General features: G+C 54.1%; 1 protein-coding gene across 3 annotated transcripts in view; it reads right to left on the bottom strand.

Moving 5' to 3' along the window:
- The window catches only part of EPHB2 (EPH receptor B2), a 215,785-nt gene extending 196,376 nt beyond the window's left edge, over nucleotides 1-19,409 (bottom strand). For all 3 annotated transcript variants that reach the window (XM_042244590.2, XM_042244591.2, XM_012152536.5), the window contains exon 1: nucleotides 19,318-19,409. In XM_042244590.2, the coding sequence (XP_042100524.1) occupies nucleotides 19,318-19,378 (61 nt within the window). In that variant the 5' untranslated portion in view covers nucleotides 19,379-19,409. The remainder of the gene's footprint in view (nucleotides 1-19,317) is intronic.
- Between the last annotated feature and the right edge of the window lie 1,387 nt (nucleotides 19,410-20,796).

Genomic DNA, 20,796 nt, shown 5'->3' on the forward strand with positions numbered 1-20,796 from the left:
GCATGGCAACCCACTCCAGTATTCTTGCCTGGAGAATCTCTAAGGACAGAGGAAGCCTGGCGGGCGACAGTCCACAGTGTTGCAAGGAGTCAGACACGACCGAAGCGACTTAGCATGCACTTAGCACGTGGTTTCCACAAACCTGCCTTGCTCCAGCCTCTCGGCCTTTGCTCAAGCTGTCCCCTCTGCTAAGAATGTTCTCCGTTCCATTCACTGTGTGTCAAAAATCCTACTGGGCTAAACATGCCTTCCACCAACCCAGGCTGGAAGACATTTCCCCTTTGCAGTAAACAATATCCCATCTCACACCCTATATATCACATCACTGAACATCTCTGAACCTGCCTTTTTATCAGCAAAATCAGTGTTAATAACTATGATCCAGGGTTGTTGAGGGGAATAAATAAGAATGTGTCAGAAGAGCAGCCAGTATAGTACCTAGTACTCAACAGGGACTCAGCGGTGAGCAGTTGCTATGATGCTGCTGCTGCTAAGTCGCTTCAGTTGTGTCCGACTCTGTGTGACTCCATAGATGGCAGCCCACCAGGCTCCCCCGTCCCTGGGATTCTCCAGGGAAGAACACTGGAGCGGGTTGCCATTTCCTTCTCCTGATGCTGATGATGGAAGAGAAAGAGGAGAAAGAGAAGAGAAGGCAAAGGGAAAAAAGAGATGGAAAAGAAGGAAGAGGAAGGAGAGGTCACCAGTCCCTCTGTTGGGATGTCATTCCCTGACATGAGAATGTCAGCTCTTTTTTTTCTTTAAACATTTTTATTTATTGTATCAAGTCTTAGCTGCGTTGTGTGAGATCTTTCATTGGGGCATACAGGATCTCAGCTCCTCGACCAAGGACTAAACCCACGTCTTCCACACTGCAAAGTGGGCCCCCAACCACTGGACCACCAGGAAGTGCCTGAGAATGTCAGTTCTGATTAATTCCTCTCTATGTCCCAGCATCCTGGAGGCTTTCTTAAATGACTACTGAATGAACAGACAGAATGAAAGGGTGGACGGATGGGGAGAAGGAAAGAAGCTAGGACTGTGGGAGAGAAGCAAGGACGTATGGACAGATGAATGGAACAGATAAGCCTGGAGGAGACTGAGCGTGCTCTCCCAGAAGCCTAGCAGCACAGCAGCCCACTGGCAGCTGAGGTTTCTGGGAACAGATGCCAAATCTGTTCCCCTGGCTCCAAGCTCCTGTGCTCCTGGCCAGCATCAGGCTGCTCTCAAGGTTGAGCGAGTGGAAGCTCAGGGCAGCTGATGCCCCTGGGAGTTCCAACTCTTTCCCCACCTGTCACCAGCCTCTAAGAGCACCAGCCCCTGACAGCAGGAACATAGCTCCAAAAGTGTGAGCCAAGTCAATGGGAAAATAGGATTTATTTTACAGAAATTCACTTTGGGGGCCAACTTCTTTGGAACTCCCCGGTGCAGAAACGTTGGCAAATCCACAGTCAATGGCTCAGAAGGTTCCTCCAAACCTGGGGAGTGCGCAGTTTGCCAGCTCTTTTTTTAAGTCCCGAAAGTGGAGAATAAGGAAATGTCACAATCTAGATGCCACAGAGAATCTGAGGGGGAGAAATGCACTCTGGGTTTTCAGGTTTGTTCATTCTTCCATTCATTTATCCAACCATCTAAAATGTGCACCAATTTTGCCATTATCCATCCGTCCATCCATCCCAGCCCCTCCACCCATCCACCCATCTCTCCACCCATCCAATCCACTCAGTTGCCATAAAACCATCCTTTGCTCTCTCTCTCTCTCTCTCTCGATCCATCTATCAACGTGCCCATTACTGACCCAACCATCCAACCCATGCAATTACCCATGCACTCATCCTCTATCCAACCAGCCATCAATCACTCAAGCTCCTATCCAACTGCTCAGCTATTTACCTCTCAAATTGTACTCTATTCAACCAGTATGACTGAGGATCTGCCAGGATGGTTGGGGGTAAACCAGACGTGCTGACACAGTGTCCAGGACAGTCTAACCGAGGCAGTATAGAAGAGGCACGTAATAACAAGGTGCCACTGAGAACACAGTGGGCACCAAGGACAGTTCACCTCTACACGTAGATGGGGGAGGGGTCAGAGAGGCCAAAGCAGGCTTCAGACAGGAGAGACTCGAGCTTGGTCTTAATAAGCAGCCAGAGAAAGAAGGTGAAAAGGGTACCCAGGCAAGGGGGCACCAAATATGCTGGCTTCTAGAAATCCTAAGGCCTGAGTCCTCATAACTACCTAGTTAACTGTGGACCCTGGGCCAGTCCCCAGTTTTCCCAAGTCCGCATGCCTCTCTAATAAGGCCCTCTTGATTCCCACAGAGAAAGGCCCGTGTTCATCTACTGCTGGGAGCAGAGTTGCCCGTGCCGCCCTGGCGGCTACAATAAGGGTTGACCTGATGGGGAGGAAAGTGGGTCCCTAAAGTTTTGTGCGACAGGATTTGCTGTCAAGCAGACACAGGTGTAAATCCCAACCTCACATTTTGCTCTAAGTTACTTAATTTTTGAGTCTCATTTATTCAGCTAGCTGGCTGGGCTGGGTCTTTGCTGCAGCATGTGGGATCTCTGATATTTGCCGTGGCATCTTTGTTGCCCCATGCAGGAGCTTTAGTTGCAGCATGCAAGCTCTTAGCTGTGGGATCTAGCTCCCTGACCAGGGACTGAGCCTGGGCCCCCTGCATTGGGAGTGCAGAGCCTCAGCCACTGGACCACAAAGGAAGCCCCTCTTCCTTCTCTGGAGAATGAAGACACCGCTAATTGTTTCCTCGTAGGCCACAGCGAGGACTGAATGAGGTAATGCAGGGGGATTCCCTGGTCAGCTGTAGGTGATACCAGCTATTCCTCCCAACTGCTACCAATTTTCAAGTCCTACTGTGTGCCAGGCAAAGTGATCTAAAATGGTGGTTAAGAACATCGGCCTTAGACCTATATGTATCAATTCTCAGTCAACATTAGTTCTTTGCCCATATCAGCAATTTATGTTCAAATGGTTCAGAAAACACACACACACACACACACACATACAGGTACTCTCATACAGAAAGGGGTACAAATAGGGCAAAATGTTCACAGCTGCTGAATCTAGGGAAAGGACGGGCTTCCCTGGTGGCTCAGTGGTAAAGAATTCACCGGCCAATGCAGGAGACGTGGGTTCCATCCCTGGGTCAGGACAATCCCCTGGAGTGGGAAAAGGCAACCCACTCCAGTATTCTTGCTTGGAAAATTTCAAGGACAGAGGAGCGTGGTGGGCTATAGCCCATGGGGCTGCAAAGAGTCAGACACGACTGAACGCTGTTTTAATTACTGCTATTATTATCAATCATTGAACTGCTGAGAAACTGAGGCTGAGAGGTTGGGTAAACACCTGCTTTTCAAATACACCTGTTTTTTTCCCTTTAATTTCTGAAACACCATGATGCAGTAGGTGGTATTATCCTCATTTTCCAGATAAGAAGCCAAGGCTGAGCGGGAAATGAGCTACCCACGGTGACACAGCTAGTGAGTGGAGGGGCCAGGACGTGGACAGCCTGACTATCTCGAGTCCAGGATCTCGCCCCAGCATCTCCTGCCTCGCCTGTGTCCCTGGCCCCAGGCCAAAAGGGGCCGGGCCTCATCAGACCCATTCAACTCCAGCAAAGGCCATTCAGAAAGGAGCCCTGCGCTTTGCTGGCGTGGGGCTGAGCTTCGGGGCAGCCCGGGAACACCCAGCATCAGGGCCTCCTTGGTATCTAGGGAGCGCGCCGACTGTTCTCCTGAGAGTGGCAGGAGCTGCCATTTGAAGCCGTGGGGAGTGACAGCTGACACTGACGGGGACAGGCTCTTGAGGACATCCCGCCCTGGGGCCCTGACTCGAACAGACTCCCTGGGCCACATGGCCTTTCGTGGGTTCCAGAAAAGCCCCACAGGCTCTGGCCAGGGCTGTTCCCAGGCTCTGCCTCCCCGCGAGAGGCGGAGAAGCCCCCATTCAGGCGGGACGCATCCCACTGTGCACTAAGCCGCTTTCTCCCCACTTACACGTTCAGATGCTTTTTGTCCTTCCGGCTTCCCATGGACTCAGGCCAAGTGACAAGTTGGTGCTGTGGACATATGTCGTCGCCATAATGGGAGTGTTGACCCCACGCTCTCTGCCTGCTGGGCCCAGGCAGCTTGCACCCCGCCCTGGTGCTTGGCGTGCCTGGTTCTCAGCCGCACAGGCCTCTTTCCAGCTCCCAAAGACACCACGCGCTCCGGGGCCTCCCCTTCGGATCTCTGCAGATGCTGTCCTGCTGTTTGCCCAGAATGCTTGCCTGCCTTGCCACTTCTCCGCCTGGCTGTTCCTCGACAAGCATCGTGGAAGTCGCCTTTTATGAAACTTTCCTAACTCCAGTTTACCACGGAAGAAACTGAGGCACAAAGAGGTAAGTAAGTTAAAAGGGGCCAAGGCCTGGGATTTGCCTGGAGGTCCAGTGGTTAAGAATCCGCCTGCCACTGGAGGGGACGTGGGTTCAATCCCTGTTCCGGGAACTCAGAGTCCACCTGCCATGGGGCAACAAAGCCCACGCAGCCTGTGGGCTGCAACTAAGGAAGCCCGCATGCCTAGAGTCCTTGATCCAACGCGAGAGAAGCCACCGCAAACGGAAGTCTGCGCAGTGCAGCTAGAGAGAGCCCCCACGCTACAACAAAGACCCAGCACGGCCAAAAATAATGAAATTTTTCTAAAAGGGCTGAGGTCAGGCTGTTTGTAAGTTTCAGAGCCAGAGGTTCTACTCCAAGAACACACACCTCCCACTGCACCAACTCTGCCCGCGAAGAAGGAACTGGAAGGAAGACATGTTCTCTGCCTTTAAATAGCGTAGATGCCTGCCAGAAGGAGCGTCTGCTCCTGGATTGTTCTGGAAGGCAGGAAACAGAAGCCATGGAGGGAAGTTCCAGGAAGACTCTCCAGTTTAAGATGAAGAAGCACTTCTGACAATGTCACTGCTTACCAGCTGTGTGTGTGCGTGCATGCATGCTGAGTCACATCTGACTCTTTGTGACCCCATGGGATTGTAGCCCGCCAGGCTCCTCTGTCCATGGGATTTTCCCGGCAAGAATACTGGAGCGGGTTGCCATTTCTTCCTCCAGGGGATATTCCCGAACCAGGGACCGAAACTGGGTCTCTTGCACCTGCCGCATTGGCAGGCAAATTCTTTACCACTGCGCCACCTGGGAAGCCTGTGGCTACCAGCTCTGTAGCCTTGGGTAAGTCACTACAGCTCTCTGAACCTCAACTTCTCCATCAGTAAAATGGAGGTAACAACGCCCTTGCTATTTCTCTGTCCAAAACACCTCAACTAGAGCTTGAAACTGCCAGCTCCTGGGCCAAATTCAGCCAACAAATATGACTTAGATTGGCCAGGACTGTATCGTAGAGTTGAGCAAACATTCAACAAGTTTTTCTATAAATGTCAGAACTTTGCAAACCACAAGTTCTGGCAAAACTGAGCCCCAATCCCCGCACAGCAAGATGGTCAACAGTGGGTAGCACCTGCCTTCTTTATGTTATTATTATTACATTTTTGGCTGTGCCACGTGGCATGCAGGATCTTAGTTCCCTGACCAGGGATTGAACTGGTGTCCCCTACAGTGGCAGTGTGGAATCCGAACCACTGGACCACCAGGGAAGTCCCACTTGCTTTCTTTAGACAAGACACGCACCCTCCTGGGGACACTGCTGGCTGTCAAATATCCATTCACAACCCGGCCAACTCAAGAGTCTAGGGTCTCCGGCTGGGACTCTTAGGATTTGGTTGGTTGTTAATTTATTTTACTGTACCTCTGTTTAATAAGTTCAAGAAGGAAAAGACTGAATCTGTCTCTACTGAATCAGTAGAGACAAGGGCTATATAAAAAAGACATAAATGGGAATTCTAAAAACAATATACTGGATGCTATAACAGCAGATCAGACTCTGCAGAAGAAGGCATAAGTACAAAGGGGACCACCGGAACAAGACCACGAACCTCCCTAAATACCGATCGTATGCACATAAACCAGAGTCCAGAATGCACATCGTGTGGAAAAAGAAGCACAGCCAATAAAGTGCACATCATCATACTGGGTCGGCCAAAAAGCTCGTCTGGCCAACCCCCCAAAAATATCACAACAGAGTTGAGACCCAGCGCATCCATTACATCAACAAACATGAGCAGGATTAACTCACTTATTAAAAGAATAAGACTTAGGCGTTGAGTAACAAATCTAGAGCCCCAAATAATTCGGCTTCCCTTGTGCAAACAAGAGACGCACCCAAACACATTTTTAGTTTTTTCTAAAAATGGAAGAGAGACTAAGGTATATCAGAAGGACTGTGTATTATCTGTGTAGGCTTGATTCCTATTCAGTCAGCAACCCCATTTCCTGCTTAACCGTTTGACAATAAAACTCGCTAAGGTGTTGCTTATGGTCTTCAACGCTTCACCGCGTGCACATATCTCCGCAAGCCCTGTGCCACCCTGTGGTCCCAGCTTAGGTCTGACAGCAACTGGCCAACCAATGCCTCAGACATTTCAGTTTCCCCCAGCGCTTCCCTGCTCCTACGGTGGCCCCCAGCCAGGGCGGGGGTGACAGACCGGTCACCCCATTACAGGTGCTTTTTGTTTGTTTTTTTACTTTATAAAATTTTATTTAAGTATAGCTGACTCACAGCACTGTGTCAAAGGATTTCTTTTTTCTCTGGACTGCACAGCTTCTAGGATCTTCGTTTACATGTTCCTTTATAGCTGAATGAAGAACACAGCTGCTCCTTGACGTGGCCTTCTGAGGTGGTTAAATCATGATCCCCTGTTTACCGATGAGAAAACTGAGGCCCAGAGGGGTGAAGTGACCTGCCCCAGGCCACAAGGGTACCTTAGCCCCATCCTCCAAATTCATTCCTACCAGCCCAGGGCCTCCTCCTCCTGCCTGATTCTGAATAGCTACGACTTGGGCCACCGCGGCTCCCCTTGTGGCCCAGCTGGTAAAGAATCCGCCTGCAATGCGGGAGCCCTGGGTTCGACCCCTGGGTTGGGAAAACTCCCCTGGAGGAGGGAAAGGCTACCCACTCCAGTATTCAGTACCCACTCCAGTGTTCTTGCCTAGAGAATCCCAGGGATGGGGGAGCCTGGTGGGGTGCCGTCTATGGGGTCGCACAGAGTCAGACAGGACTGAAGTGACTTAGCAGCTTAGCAGCAGCAGGCCTGGAGAATTCCATGGACTGTATAGTCCATGGAGTTGCAAAGAGCTGAACACAACTGAGAGACTTTCACTTTCACTTTATGGCACAAACATCTATTCAGTGCATATCATGAGCCAGGCCTTGTGCTGGGCAGGGGACATGGTGAAGTGCAGGGTCCCTGTCCTCTCGGGGGAGGCAGACAGCATGGGAAGTCAGTGCAGCGGTGGGATAGGATGGAGAGCAGGCAGGGCATGAGGTTTCTGGCTCCCTGTTACCCACACCCTGTGCGGGACTAGAAACTCCCTGGGGTGGACTGTCCCTCAGTGTGGTCACCGCCTATACCTGCTGTCACTAAACAGAAAGCTGCCTCCCATTAAGGGGCCGAGGGACTTCCCCGGTGGTCCAGTGGTTAAGGATCTGCCTTCAAATGCATGGGACGCAGGTTCGATCACTGCTCAGGGAATTAAGATCCCACGTGCCACCGGGCAACTAAGTCTGCACACCGCAAGTAGAGAGACTACACATCACAACTAGAGAACCTGCACGCTGTTAACTAGAGAGCCTGCACGTCACAACTAGAGGACGCGTGCAGCACAACCAGAGGACGCGTGCATCACAACCAGAGGACACGTGCATCACAACTAGAGGGTGCATGCACCGTAACTGGGGAGCCTGGACACCACAACTAGAGAAAAGTCCGCTCTCCGCAACAAAGACCAGTGTAGCCAAAAAAAAAAAAAAGAGGGAGGGAGGCGGTTGCTGAAGCTACATTTGGACCACAGGTCGGCCCAGAACATGAGGTGTGTGCACACGGTGAGGGGGGTGTTTGGGGGCCGAGCATCGCCTCCAATGACACGCTGAGGACCACGGGCAACACAGGCGAATGCTGCGTGTTGAACTGTTCGCAGCACACGGTGCTTCCTTTGAAAGACTGAACAGAAAATCGAGCCCAGCGTATTTCCTCCCAGTCTCTGAACTGGATGTGGAGGCCTGGGATGCATCTGAGATGGCTCTGTGACTTGCTCCGACTGCAGGGGTGATGTTTTGTGACATCACAGTCCAGGCCTCAAGGAGTCTTCCGGTTTCCTCTTTACCCTCTTGGGAGCTAGCCGCTGTGGAAAGCTCGGTCTAGACTAGTGACGGGTGAGTGATCTTGAAGAGTGGGGTGGGGGGCGCCTTCCCACCCTCCCTACCAGGGCCTCAGAGATGTAGGAGAGCCCACACCAGACCTTTCAGCACAGCCTGGCTGAGTGTAAGCTCAAGAGTGATCCAAGCTCACACCACATGGAGCGGAATAAATGCCCAGCTGCACCCGGCCACGCCACTGAGTCAGGAGGAATGATACACCACTGTTGTACTGAGACAGTATATTTTGGGGTGGCCTATTAGGCGGTAATGGATAACTGATACACGTCCCAGGGGCAGAGCCCTGGCCTTTGTCTAGCTCTCCCCTCCTTGCCTGGAGCCTGGCACCCGGCATGCAATCCCAGAGCTGGAAGGAGCCTCCAAAACCACTGAGTCCTACCCCCTCACTTGAGAGAAGAGGTAGCTGAAGCCTGGGGAGGAGAAGCAATTTACTCCAGATCGCAAGAGAGACTAGAGGCTAAACAACACCACCACCACTAACAGGAGAGGCAGGGCAGATCTAGGAGGCAAACTTGAACCCTGGAGGACCCAGGCAAGTAACACAAATGTGTGACGTAAGCTGATGGAGAGCTCCCCGCCACCCCCCCGCCCCAGCCCACGCTCACGTGCTCGTCTGAAGAGGCAGTCACTATTCGGCTCCAGCCAACTGTGGCCATGTGGGAATGTGGGCCTAGAGAAGCCAGATTGTCTGACTTCTCACAAAGCCAGAAACAGGATTTCTCTGTAAACTCTCCTGATTTTTAAATGTTGGCTAGGAATTCAAATTGAATCGAGGATCTCTGAGCCGTTGAGAACCGCCTTGGGCTTCAGGCATGGTCTGGCCACTGCCCTCCAGAAAGTCGCCTTATTCCCCCAGGTCTCAGTTTCCTCATCTCTAAAATGGGCCCCATGGTTCCCTCCCACTTATTGGGTTGCTGTGAAAACCCGATGAGCTAATGGGTTTAGAAACACAAGCTACAAATGGCCCTGTGACTGTTCCACAGCCTCTGTTCTCTGCGGAGGCACCCCTCACAATGTAATGAGTTAACACCCGATTTGTCTAAGTTAGAACAACATTATTCTGGCCATTATGACAGCGATTGCTTTTTTATGGCAGGTTTGTGAGTTCCAGAACCCTCCCACTTGCATTATCTCAGGATGTTGATGGAGTCAGAGGCTGGATGGCTGCCTTGGAGACCCTCGTCAGGGCCAAGCCTTTTCTCTGAGCTGAGAGGTACATTTCAGAGGCTGCTGGAAGGTGGTGGTGCAGAGCAGGAGCTTCAAAGTCCTCCAGACCTGGGTTCGAATCCCTGCCTCCTGCTCCCTAGTTACGTGTCCTTGGGCTAGTTGCTTTCTGAGTTTCAGTTTCCGCATCTATAAAATTGGCACAATAATAAAACCACCAGGGCAGCTGTTGAGGTAGTTGCGTAAGATGACATATATGGGGTTGGCCAAAAAGTTCGTTTAATGGAAAACCCAAACAAACTTTTTGGCCAACCCAGTACAATGTCTTTAAGCAGAGCATCTGGCTGTTGTCATCATCATGTATGGAAGCTGGTGTGAATTCCCTGGTAGTTCAGGTGGTAAAGAATCTGCCTGCAATGCAGATTCTTGCAATGACCAGGTTCAATCCCTGGGTTGGGAAGATCCCCTGGAGAAGGGAATGGCAACCCATGCCAGTATTCTTGGCCTGGAGAATTCCAATGACAGAGGAGCCTGGCGGGCTACAGTTCATGAGTTGCAAAGAGCTGGACACGACTGAGCAACTAACATTTTCACTTTTTCATGGAAGTTGGTGGCTGGGAGGCCAAGGGTCAGGAATGAAGTCGCAGCGATAGAAGATCCTGTTCCTTTCCTGGGGTTAAGGGAGGCTGACTTGGAGGGGGGATGGGCTCTTGCGGAAAACCTGCATGGGAAGCAAAGAGGCAGGCTGGAGGGACCTCTCAACTACTCAGCAAGAGTCAGACAGAACTTAACTCTGTATCTTTGGCTTTTTCCTGGGGTGAAGTGGACAGGGATGGGGGAGAGCTGCAGACAGAGTTCTTGAGTAAAACGGCACCCACATCCCCCTGCTCTGAATGCAGTTTCCCGCTGGTTTTGAGAAATAACAGCCACAGTTAATATTTACTGTGCGCTCATCACATGTACGATACACATTCAGTTACAGACACAAATTCATCCTTCATGGACTGACCCATTCATTCATCATTGCCACCTCAAGAACTAATAGCCAGGACGTGGAAGCAACCTAGATGTCCGTCAGTAGACAAATGGACAAGAAAGCTGTGGTACATATACGCAATGGAGTATTACTCAGCCATTAAAAAGAATACAGTTGAATCAGTTCTAATGAGGTGGATGAAACTGGAGCCTATTATACAGCGTGAAGTAAGCCAGAAAGAAAAACCACCAATACAGTATCCTAACACATATATATGGAATTTATATATGGAATTTAGAAAGATGGTAACAATAACCCTGTATGTGAGACAGCAAAAGAGACACAGATGTACAGAACAGTCTTTTGGACTCTGTGGGAGAGGGCTAGGGTGGGATGATTTGGAAGAATGGCATTGAAACATGTATATTATCATATGTGAAACAAATTGCCAGTCCAGGTTCGATGCATGATACCGGATGCTCAGGGTCGGTGCAGAGGGATGGGATGGGGAGGGAGCTGGGAAGGGGGTTCAGGATGGGGAATGCATGTACACCTGTGGTGGGTTCATGTCGATGTACGGCAAAACCAACACATTATTATAAAGTAATTAGCCTCCAATTAAGATAAATAAATTTATACCAAAAAAAAAAGAAAAAGAAAACGCATATTCTCTGAGAGCTTAGAGGGGACAAGTGGACTCCAGAAGTCCCAACATCAAATCCTTCACTGCTTAAGAAGGGAGGGGGCTTGGGCGGATCACCTACGCTCTAGTGAAATGGGGACAAAAAGATCTACCCTACAGGGCAGTCATGAGGACTGAATGATATATCTGTATGTGAAACACATGGAGCTTGGTAGGCATTTATTTAATAAACAGCAAGTGCCCTTAAAAAAAAAAAAAAGTAAGGGAACCAGGGCTCAGAGAGGTTAAATAACCGACCAGAGGACACACAGTAAGGGACAGCCTGACTCCAGACATCCTTGTAACCCCTAGGCTCTGCTGTTTATGGAACAAGACAGAGAGTGGTCAGGGCTTGGCTAAAGGGCTCTGGGATTTCAAAGGCAGGAGCAAGTACTCTGGCGGGGAACAAGGGTGCTGACGTTTCATATCCTGACAACGGATAAACACCGGCAGGACTGCAGACCAGGCCGCTCTGCTGGCCGCTGTATACGGGACCTCCTTTATCCCTCACCACGAGCCTCCAACAGGCAGTATCCCCAGTTTACGGATCAGCAAACTGAGGCTCAGACAGCACACCGCTTGCTCAAGGCCACAGAGCAGACAAGGTCTCTTCCCTGAGGATAGCCTTATCCCGAGGGGGCTGCAGCAGGGCTCCAGATAGCTCCAGGAAGCTCACCGAGCACGGCCTAGGCTAAGGTGGTCTAAGCAAGCCCCCTGCCCCAGGTGATACAGCGGCCCCTGGGAGACAGGTATCTCCTCTCCACCCTCCGGAAGGCACCTGCTTTAAAAGGCCCTAAAACGCTTCCAAGGCAGCCTTATCAGACAGTTGATCCCAATCAGGAAGTTTCCAGGTGCTGTCAGATCAAGGGCCCACCCCATCCCTGAGAGGTGTGCAAACATTCTGCCCTGCCCTGCCCTGCCCTCCCCCCGCCAAGCCTCCTTCCGTTCACCAGCAGGCCGGCAGCCTGGGCTGGTGGGCGCTAACTCAGACTGACTTCACTTCGTTTTGGCCTTTTCCAGTTTCCTGCTGAGGTTTCTCTTTCTCTTTCCTAGTAGTCTCCGCCTGCCCAATGGAAAGACCTGGGAAGTGAGTTAAAAATTACTGATCCCTGGGCTCCAGCTGGATGTATCAAATCTCCAGCAAAGTCAGTCAAGCAGGCCAGGCCACAGGATGGGATGGGGCTTTGGTCAGAGGTGCAGGCCGGGTCCACCACTGCCAGGAGGCCCTCCTGGTCTCACCCCTCCACCCTTAGAGGGAGCAGGGTACCCTCTCCCTTGTCCAGCCCAGGCCTCCTGTCACCAGCCCGTTCTATCATCAGCCCCTTCCTTTATGGGTCTCTCTGCCTGCAGGGGTCCGACCTCCACCGTAAGCTCATAGGTAAGCTCTGGGCAGGCCAAGTTGACCAGCTGCGACCCTGGGCCTTGAGGAGTTCCTGGCAAAGCTGCCCAGACAACCTGCCCCTACCCTGGCTTTGGGGTTGATGCAAAATCTTGATGAAGTGGAGGTGGCCAAAGGCATTAGGAAGGACAACCCCCGCCCCTCGGGAGGGTCTGGGACCATGGCAGGGCAGAGGGAGCTGGCAGTGGGGTCTCAGGACCAACCAAGGATTCAAACCCCCACAGTGGGAGCCTGGGTATGGGCTTGTGTTTTCACAACTGTTTTGAGAATCTTCTGAAAGCTAAGACCCCGCTTCCTAGGAAAATCTACGGTCACGGCCAACATTCTAATAATTTCAGGGTGATCCCAGGGTCCCATAACTAAGGCCTGTGGATCCCAGTTGAGAACCCCTCTTCCAATTCTCTGCCACGGTAAGAAGCAAGTATTTTCCCCTGACAGAGCCCTGAAGAGAGAGGCAGAGATGGGGCTCTGGGCCTGCTCACACTTGCAGGGGTCGCCATCCCAAGGCGGGAGCAGTTGGGAGTCTGTGTGCCGGGTTGGGGGAGACACTGAAGTTTGGTTTGCGGACTGAAAAATCTGAATGCCAGAAAGGGGCAGTGAATTAGGACACAGCCATCACCGATCACAGGCACTCACTCCAAGGACGAGGACTTTGGAGGGGCTGAGAACAGCCTCTACACAGATAAGTACCTGACACTTCTTTTTTTTTTGACTCTATTTTTATATTGGGGTATAGCCGATGAATAATGTTGTGATCGTTTCAGGTGGACAGCAAAGGAACTCAGCCATACATAAACATGCATCCACTCTCCCTCAAACTCCCCTCCCATCCAGGCTGTGACGTTACATCGAACAGAGCTCCCCGCGCTACACAGTAGGTCCTTGTCGGTTTTCTATTTTAAACAAAGCAGCGGGTACATGTCCATCCCAAACTCCCTAACTGTCCCTTCCCCTCCGCCTCCCCCGTCGTGTGCCTGACACTTTGTGTGGGTGTCCCCAGGAACCTCTGAGGAAATGGGAGTCCAGCTCCTTGCCCAGGGCACACACAGTGTGCAGGGCTGGGGGATTTGAACCCAGGTCTGATTGTCCAGAAAGGCCGTGCCTTTTCTCTGCCCCACAGGGTCCCGGAAGTTGGCCGCCCTTGTTTCCCACTGAAGTCGGAATCCTTTCTCTCCACCCAGCACCTGACATGAAGGAAGTGCCTGGCGACTCTTTTAAAACATATGGATGGATGGAGGAATAAATGAATAAGTCAACTTGCTTTTGAATTCTACAGCATTCGGGCTTTAAATCTAAGCTCTGATTTCCTGGCTAAGACGAGTACATGAAAGCAGCCTCCTTTAAAAATGAGAAGCAGGAGAAATAAACATAAAAGGAAAACCAATTCTAAATTAATCCCACTGAAGGTCGCTGGATCTCAGATAGGTAATGCCCCAGAGGTGGGCCCAGCAGAGGGCTGGGCTGGGAGTGGGAGAGACAAGACGTGTATGGGGGGAAGGGGCGGGCAGTCTCCCTCGACCCCTGTAAGGAGCGGACTTGCCTGGCACAGAGCTGCCACTGGTCCATTTGAATCCTCAGCTCTGGCTGAACTGATCTCTTTATTATCCCCAAACATCTTCCTGCATTCTGTATCTCTGCTCACATCTGCCCTCTGCTCTCCCTCTGGGAAGATTTCCTTCATCTCCCCGGCCCTGGGACTCCCTCCTTCGTCTCTGTATCATTCTCCCGACACTTACTGTATAGCACAATATAAGGCATTCATTCACTTGCTCACTCCACACTCATTCATTCATTCAGCGGCCCTCAGCTCCTTTCAGGTCAGGGCACCGGGTGACTGGGTTCAATTCAGGGCACAGGGAAGATAAAAACCTGAGGACTTCCCTGGCAGACCAGCGATTAGGGCTTCACGCTTGCACTTCAGGGGCCCTGGGTTTGATACCAGGTGGGGGAGACGAAGATCCCGTAGGCCGTCTAGTGTAGCCAAATAATAATAATAATAAAATTTTTAAATTAAAAAAAATAAATTTAGAAAAGCCCTCTCGTCTCTTGGAGTTTATAGTCTAGTGGGCAAGATGGACACTAAATAAGGAAAGGAACAAGTCTCTGATACCACTTCGGATGGCAGTGGGTATTCTGAAGTATGACAAAACAGGAGGGATGAACATGCCTGAACTGAGCCTGTGTTAGATGAGGTAATCAGGGAAGGCCTCTGGGAGGCAGCATTTGAATGGAGCTCTTTTCACTATTCCTGGGCTTCCCTGGTGGCTCAGAGGATAAAGCATCTGCCCGCAATGCGGGAGCCCCGGGTTCGATCCCTGGGGTTGGGAAGATCCCCTGGAGAAGGAAATGGCAATCCACTCCAGTATTCTTGCCTGGAAAATTCCATGGACAGAGGAGCCTGGTGGGCTACAGCCCATGGGGTCGCAAAGAGTTGGACATGACTGAGCGACTTCACTTTCTTTTTATTACCACCGTGGACACAAAACTGAGCTCCCTTGGGGAGCTCACAGCCTAGCCAAGAACAGACAAGCTGGCCTTTTCTTTACTGTGCAGGACAGGTTCTAGCCCATCTGAACATTCCCACAAGCCAGTGATCTTTCCAAAAACAAATCTGGCCAGGTCCCCCATGGCTCAAGAACCTTCAGTGGCTCCCCAGTGCCCTAAGCATCAAGCCTGAACTTCTCAGCCTAATCACCCTTTGCTGCCGTTAACACCCATCTCCTTCAGATACACCCAAGTATCACACACCAATCATCGTGTCTCTAGGTCTTTACACACGCTGTTCCTTCTTCCAGGCTAAGACTTTGCTTCCTCTAGGTTCCAAAGTCAACCTCTTTAGCTTTTTGGGAACACAGTTCATTAATACGGCAGGTGGCTGAGAAAGTTTCAAGGCAGGGAGAACGGGAAGTAAGAAAATGAGGCAAAGAATAAAGCTATAAATGACAAACTGGCTTCCACCCTACATGGCTGCTGCTCCCCCAGGTGGCGCACGACTGCCTCCTGGCAGGACCCGGGACACACTTATCACATCGTACTTCGCCAACGGCTTCCCTGTCAGTTTGTCCCGTCTCCCCGCCCGCCCCAGGGCCCAGCACCACTCCAGTTAAACACGCTCCATAAATATTTGGAAACCAAAAGAACGAACGTATGGGGACTTCCCTGGCAGTCTAGTGGTTAAGACTTTGCCTTCCAATGCAACTGGTGCCAGTTCGATCCCTGGTAGCAGAGCTAAGATCCCGTGTGCCTTATGGCCGGAAAATCAAAATGTACAGTGGAAGCAATACTGTAACCAATTCAATAAAGACTTGACAAGTGGTCTGTATCAAAAAATCTTAAGGAAAAAAAAGATCAAATGTACAGAGGAGATGGGTTTTCTCTAGACTTCAACTTTTGGCTTCCACCTAGTGGCTGGTCTGGGCCTCCCTGGTGGCTCAGCTGGTAAAGAATCTCCCTGCAATGTGGGAGACCTGGGTTCGATCCCTAGGTTGGGAAGATTCCCTGGAGAAGGGAAGGGCTACTCACTGCAGTATTCTGGCCTGGAGAATTCCATGGACTGTATAGCCCGTGGGGTCGCAAAGAGTCAGACACAACTGAGCGACTTTCATTAGCAGCTGGTCCACCACTGGCCTCTTCTCCTGTCGGACACAACCCTGGGGGTACTACCATCCTCTCAAAACATCCAGATGCTCCAGACTTAGGTTTCCTTTGGGGGGGTCTCATGGTTTGGGGAGATACCAAGCTTACCATCCTAACCTAGCCCCCATGCTATGTGCTAAGTCGCTTCGGTCGTGTTTGACTCTTTGCAACCCTAAGAACCATAGCCTGCCAGGCTCCTCTGTCTGTGGGATTCTCCGGGCAAGAATACTGGAGTGGGTTGCCATTTGCTTCTCCTGGGGATCCTCCCCCACCCAGGGGTCGAACCCGCATCTCTTACGTCTCCTGAATTGGCAGGCGGGTTCTTTACCACTAGCGCCACCTGGGAAGCCCAACCTAGCCGCCCTCCCCACCCCCCAAAACTACACACATCCTGTCTCCTCTCTTAAAGGCTGGGAATTTTCTAGACCTTAACACTCAGGACAGCACGGTTACTACGGGGTAGGAAGAGGGGGATGGGCCAGGAGTGGCGGCTGCACATCCCTGGGTACCAGGAGACCCGAGCGCTGCCCCTCATCACCCCAGGCTTCAGGTCTGCGTCCACAGACTGTCCTGCTCCCGGGAGGCTCCCGTCTCTTCGGGGCTGTGTCATGAGTGGCACTGCCCATCTTCCATCCCCCAGAGGCCACGCAGATCTTCAAGGTGGCTTCTTCCCATCCATTATCTGGTCTGAATCTCACAGACATGCCTGTGAGACAGGCTGGACCAGCGTGATTACCCTTACTTGGCAGATGAGAACACTGAGGCTCAGGGAAGGCAAGGAGGGTGTGTGAGAATCCTAGGAGGCTAGGTCAAACATTCTGAACTCAGGGAAACTGAGCTCCCTGTAGGGCAGGGAGCTGGTCTGGGGGTCCCCGAGTAAGTGAGAAGCCAGGCCTCTGACCTCCACCTCACACCATCTCCTCCTCTGTTAGGCCAGCTCCTTCTTAACGCCTAATGAACTAGACTCCAGAGTATCCAGGGAGCAAAGGAAGAGCCTGAAGCAAGGTTCAGGATGCCCACTGCAGCCCGCCTCCCAGTCTGCCCCCAAGTGGCAGCCCACGCCGCCACGCCCTCCTGGGATATCAGCAGCTGATCAGCCCTGTGTCCAGGGCCCAGGGTCCGCTCTGGCCAGAGCCCACCAGATTCTGACCGCCCCCCGCCAGGGCCAGGCCTGGACAGACGTGGCCCTTCCATCTACCACCCCCCCCCACCCTGGTAATTAAAAACACACCCAGGGCCTTTTCCAACGCAAGAGGGGCCAATTTTCTTCCCCTCCAGCACCGCTGACTACAACCCAAAGAGCAATATTTATGCCAAGCTCCCCATAATACTGTAAACATCCCAACGTATAGCGGGCCAACGCATGAGTCATTTCCCCAAAGCCAGAGCTAATAAGTGGTACCTCAGCCCTATTCCAGGGAGCTCCCGCCAGCAGCCAGGTCTCAGGGCTGCCCTGCACACCCAGGGCTCGTGGCACCCTGGTGCCCCAGGGGCCCCGCACCGGGAAACCTCAGGCAGCCGTCAAACCCTCCAGGAGCCTGGGGACAGCTGCTTCCGTGCCAGAAACTATGGCTGCCATCCAGGGACACCCCCTCCACCCCCTGAATTGCGGTCACTAGAGCACTCATTACTGAGAGAGAAACTAAAGTTATCGCGTGGGGTCCCCCGTCCGTCCTTTCCCAGAGTCTTCAGGCTCCATGCCTGGTTCCATCGGGTTATTTTTGGGTTTGGTTTTTCCGGTTTTTTTGAGCTGCAAGAGGGAAAGGGGCTTCGCATCACCCCCAAATGGCCCAAGATGAGGGTACCCCTCGGGCCTAAGGTGGCAGAATCCTGGAGAGGTTAGCCTGTTTAGGGAGGAGAAGACCCAGCAAAAGGAACAGAGCACAAGCTTCCCAGACTCCAGACCCCCATTCTATTTTTATCACCCAAGGGCCAAGGCCTGAAGCACTGGCTTTTCTGAGCCTTGGTTTCCCTTTCTAGTAAAAGGAAGTTAAGACTCTAACCCATCTGGGTTCCCTGGAAGGCTTATTTTGGGGAATCCAACAAAATTGCTGGTGGGAAAGCACTTCGTAAAGCTTCAAGTACCTTGTCAACTGTGCCGCACGTTGTAAACCACAGTACTTTGCATATAGTGCAAAGTACTTCATAAACTGTAAAGCGGGTTGAAAACTGTAAAGTGCAGTACACATGAGAACCATTATTCACGTTCATTTCTTGCCCCACAGGCTCGGCCATTTCTGGGGGACACACCCAGACCTCACTAACTTTCCCTCCAGAGCAAGCTGGCTCGGGAGGCTGGGCAGCCGCCCTGAGTCCTTGGGGGTCGGGTGGGACCGACACACGAGGCCATGGGGGAGAGGGCCCAGCGACCCTGGCCAAGGCCAACACATGGCAAGAGCATCTGGTCCGGCCCTGGCGGCAGCTGGAGAGTTCCCGGGGCTCCAGCAGCCACGCTGAGCTCTGCCGCCAGCGGGGCGGTGGCCGGCAGGGGTGCCCGGAGACCCCGCGCGGCCCAGGGATGCCCACGGACCCATCCCCCGCGCAGTCCTCCAGGGGAGGGGACCCCATTGTACGCCGCGGGCGATGGGCAGGCACCGGCGCGGGGTGCTGGCGCGCTCACTTCCACTCTGCCAGTCCCCCCTCTTCGGGGCTCCGACCCCATCCTGGGGGCGCGGACCGGGAACCCCCACCCCGGACCACTCGCGGTGCCTGCCTCCCTCCGCTCCCTGCCAAACTTTCCAGCCCCGACTGCGCTCCGGGCCTCCCCACCCCCCGGCCGGCGCCCCTCCACCCGGTGCCGAGCAAGGCCAGGCCGACGCGCAGAGGGGTGCCCGGGCCGGGGGCGGCGAGCGCGCGTGGGCAGCCCCCCGGCCCTGGGCGGCGCTCGCCGGGCTGGCTACAAAGCCTCGGCAAGATGGTCCCTGCGCCTCCTCCTGGCACAGTCAATCAGCGCCCGCCGCTCCCGGGCGCCCGCGGGGCCCGCGCCTCCCGGCGCGGCCGGACACACCTCCCCGCGGCCACCTGCGCCCGGCGCGAGCCCCGGGGCAAACTTTGCGGGGCCGCGGGGCGGAGGTGGGCGCCGGCGGCCGCCAGTGCCCGGCCGCTCCCCGCCCCCATCGCCCGGCCGCCCGCCCGCCCGCTCACCTTCCACGGCGGCGAGCAGCGGCAACAGCAGCAGCGCGGCCCCCAGCCTCCGCAGGGCCATGGCTGCGCTTCCCGGGGCCTCGGGCCGCGGCGCCGCGGGGCCCGGGCGGCCCGGGCGGGAGCGCGCGCCCCGGGCTCGGGGGGCCGGGGGGGAGCGGCGAGGCGCGGCGCACACACAGCCGCCGCCACCGCGCAGCCAGCAGAATGAGCCATCCAGCCCGGGCAGAACGGGGACCCGGGCTCCGCCAGCGCTGGGCGCGGCCCACCTGAGCCGCGAGCGCGGGGGGAGCCCAGCCCGGCCGCGGGCCCCCGCGCGCGCCCCGGCAGCCCCGCCGGCCCGCGCGCGCCCCCGGAGCCCCCAGCCCCAGGCGTCCGCGGGGGCCCCCCGGGGGCCGCGCGCGCGCCGGAGCGCAGAGACGCCCCGTGCCCCGGCCACCGAGAGCCCGGGCTCCCCCCGCGCAGCAGTGGTCTCTCCCGGCGCTGTGGCTCCTCCAGATAAAGCAGCGATTTCAGCCCAAATGTTTCTGAATTTTTATTGAATGCTGCAAAGCCGGAGAGCGTCTGGCGCGGCTGACAGGGGCAGGGAGAGGGGACCCGGGGAGGGGTGGGGGGAGAGGGCGAGGGAAGGGGCTGCCCGAAGCGGGGCGGGCCCTACCTGTCAGGGCCGGGAGAGCCACCCCCTCGCCTCAGCCCTGCAACCCGGGTCCCTGCAGCTCGGAAAGGGACCGAACTGCAATGAATGAGAAAAAAAAAAAAGAGGTGGTGGTGGTGGGGGGGGGGATGTGTGGAGATGGGAACAAAACAGGCGGCTTTCCCAGGCGCTGGGGCTGGGCTGGGGCCTCCGCCTGGGAGAGCGGGCCTTGGCGCTGAGGCTGGGCCCTGGGGTGGGTGGGGTGTGGGGGTCACTCTGGCATGGGTGGGCCGGGCGCTGGCAGGCAGACCCCAGGCCTACTCTTCCTGTCTGGTTCTGAACAAGCCCGCGAGCCCCTCCCTGGACACCCTTCTGTCTGTATACACTGAATTTCTCCCTCTCTGTTCATCTCGTTCCCAGGGCAGTTCAGGGGTGGTGCAGAGGGCGGGCATCTGGGCAGACCACCCCACCCCTCCGTGGGAGGGACCTGCGCGTGCCACCGTGGTTTTGTGCTGTGGCTTGTCCCTTCAGGGAGGGCACAACCCCTGGTTCCATCCCTGCTCTGACAGCCTTCATCACCATCATCATTAAGGGCTTTGCTGAGGCCGGATGGTCGGTGAGCTGCAGGGGGGTGGCAGGAATCACCCAGTCAGGGCCTCTGGCCTTTGGGCGCCACACTGATGACAAACGAGACTTCACCAGGAGGTTCCTGCCCCGTGGAGTGGGTGTAAGGGCCCTGCGGAGGGTCACAGGGTTTCAATTCAACCGAAGGCACCCAGACCTCTCCAAACCCTTTGTCCCACGCACTATCAGATTGTCCCAGCGATCCCCTCCCTTCAGATGCACCC

This window comes from Ovis aries, chromosome 2 (genome assembly GCF_016772045.2).
Source record: "Ovis aries strain OAR_USU_Benz2616 breed Rambouillet chromosome 2, ARS-UI_Ramb_v3.0, whole genome shotgun sequence".
Lineage (NCBI taxonomy): Eukaryota > Metazoa > Chordata > Mammalia > Artiodactyla > Bovidae > Ovis > Ovis aries.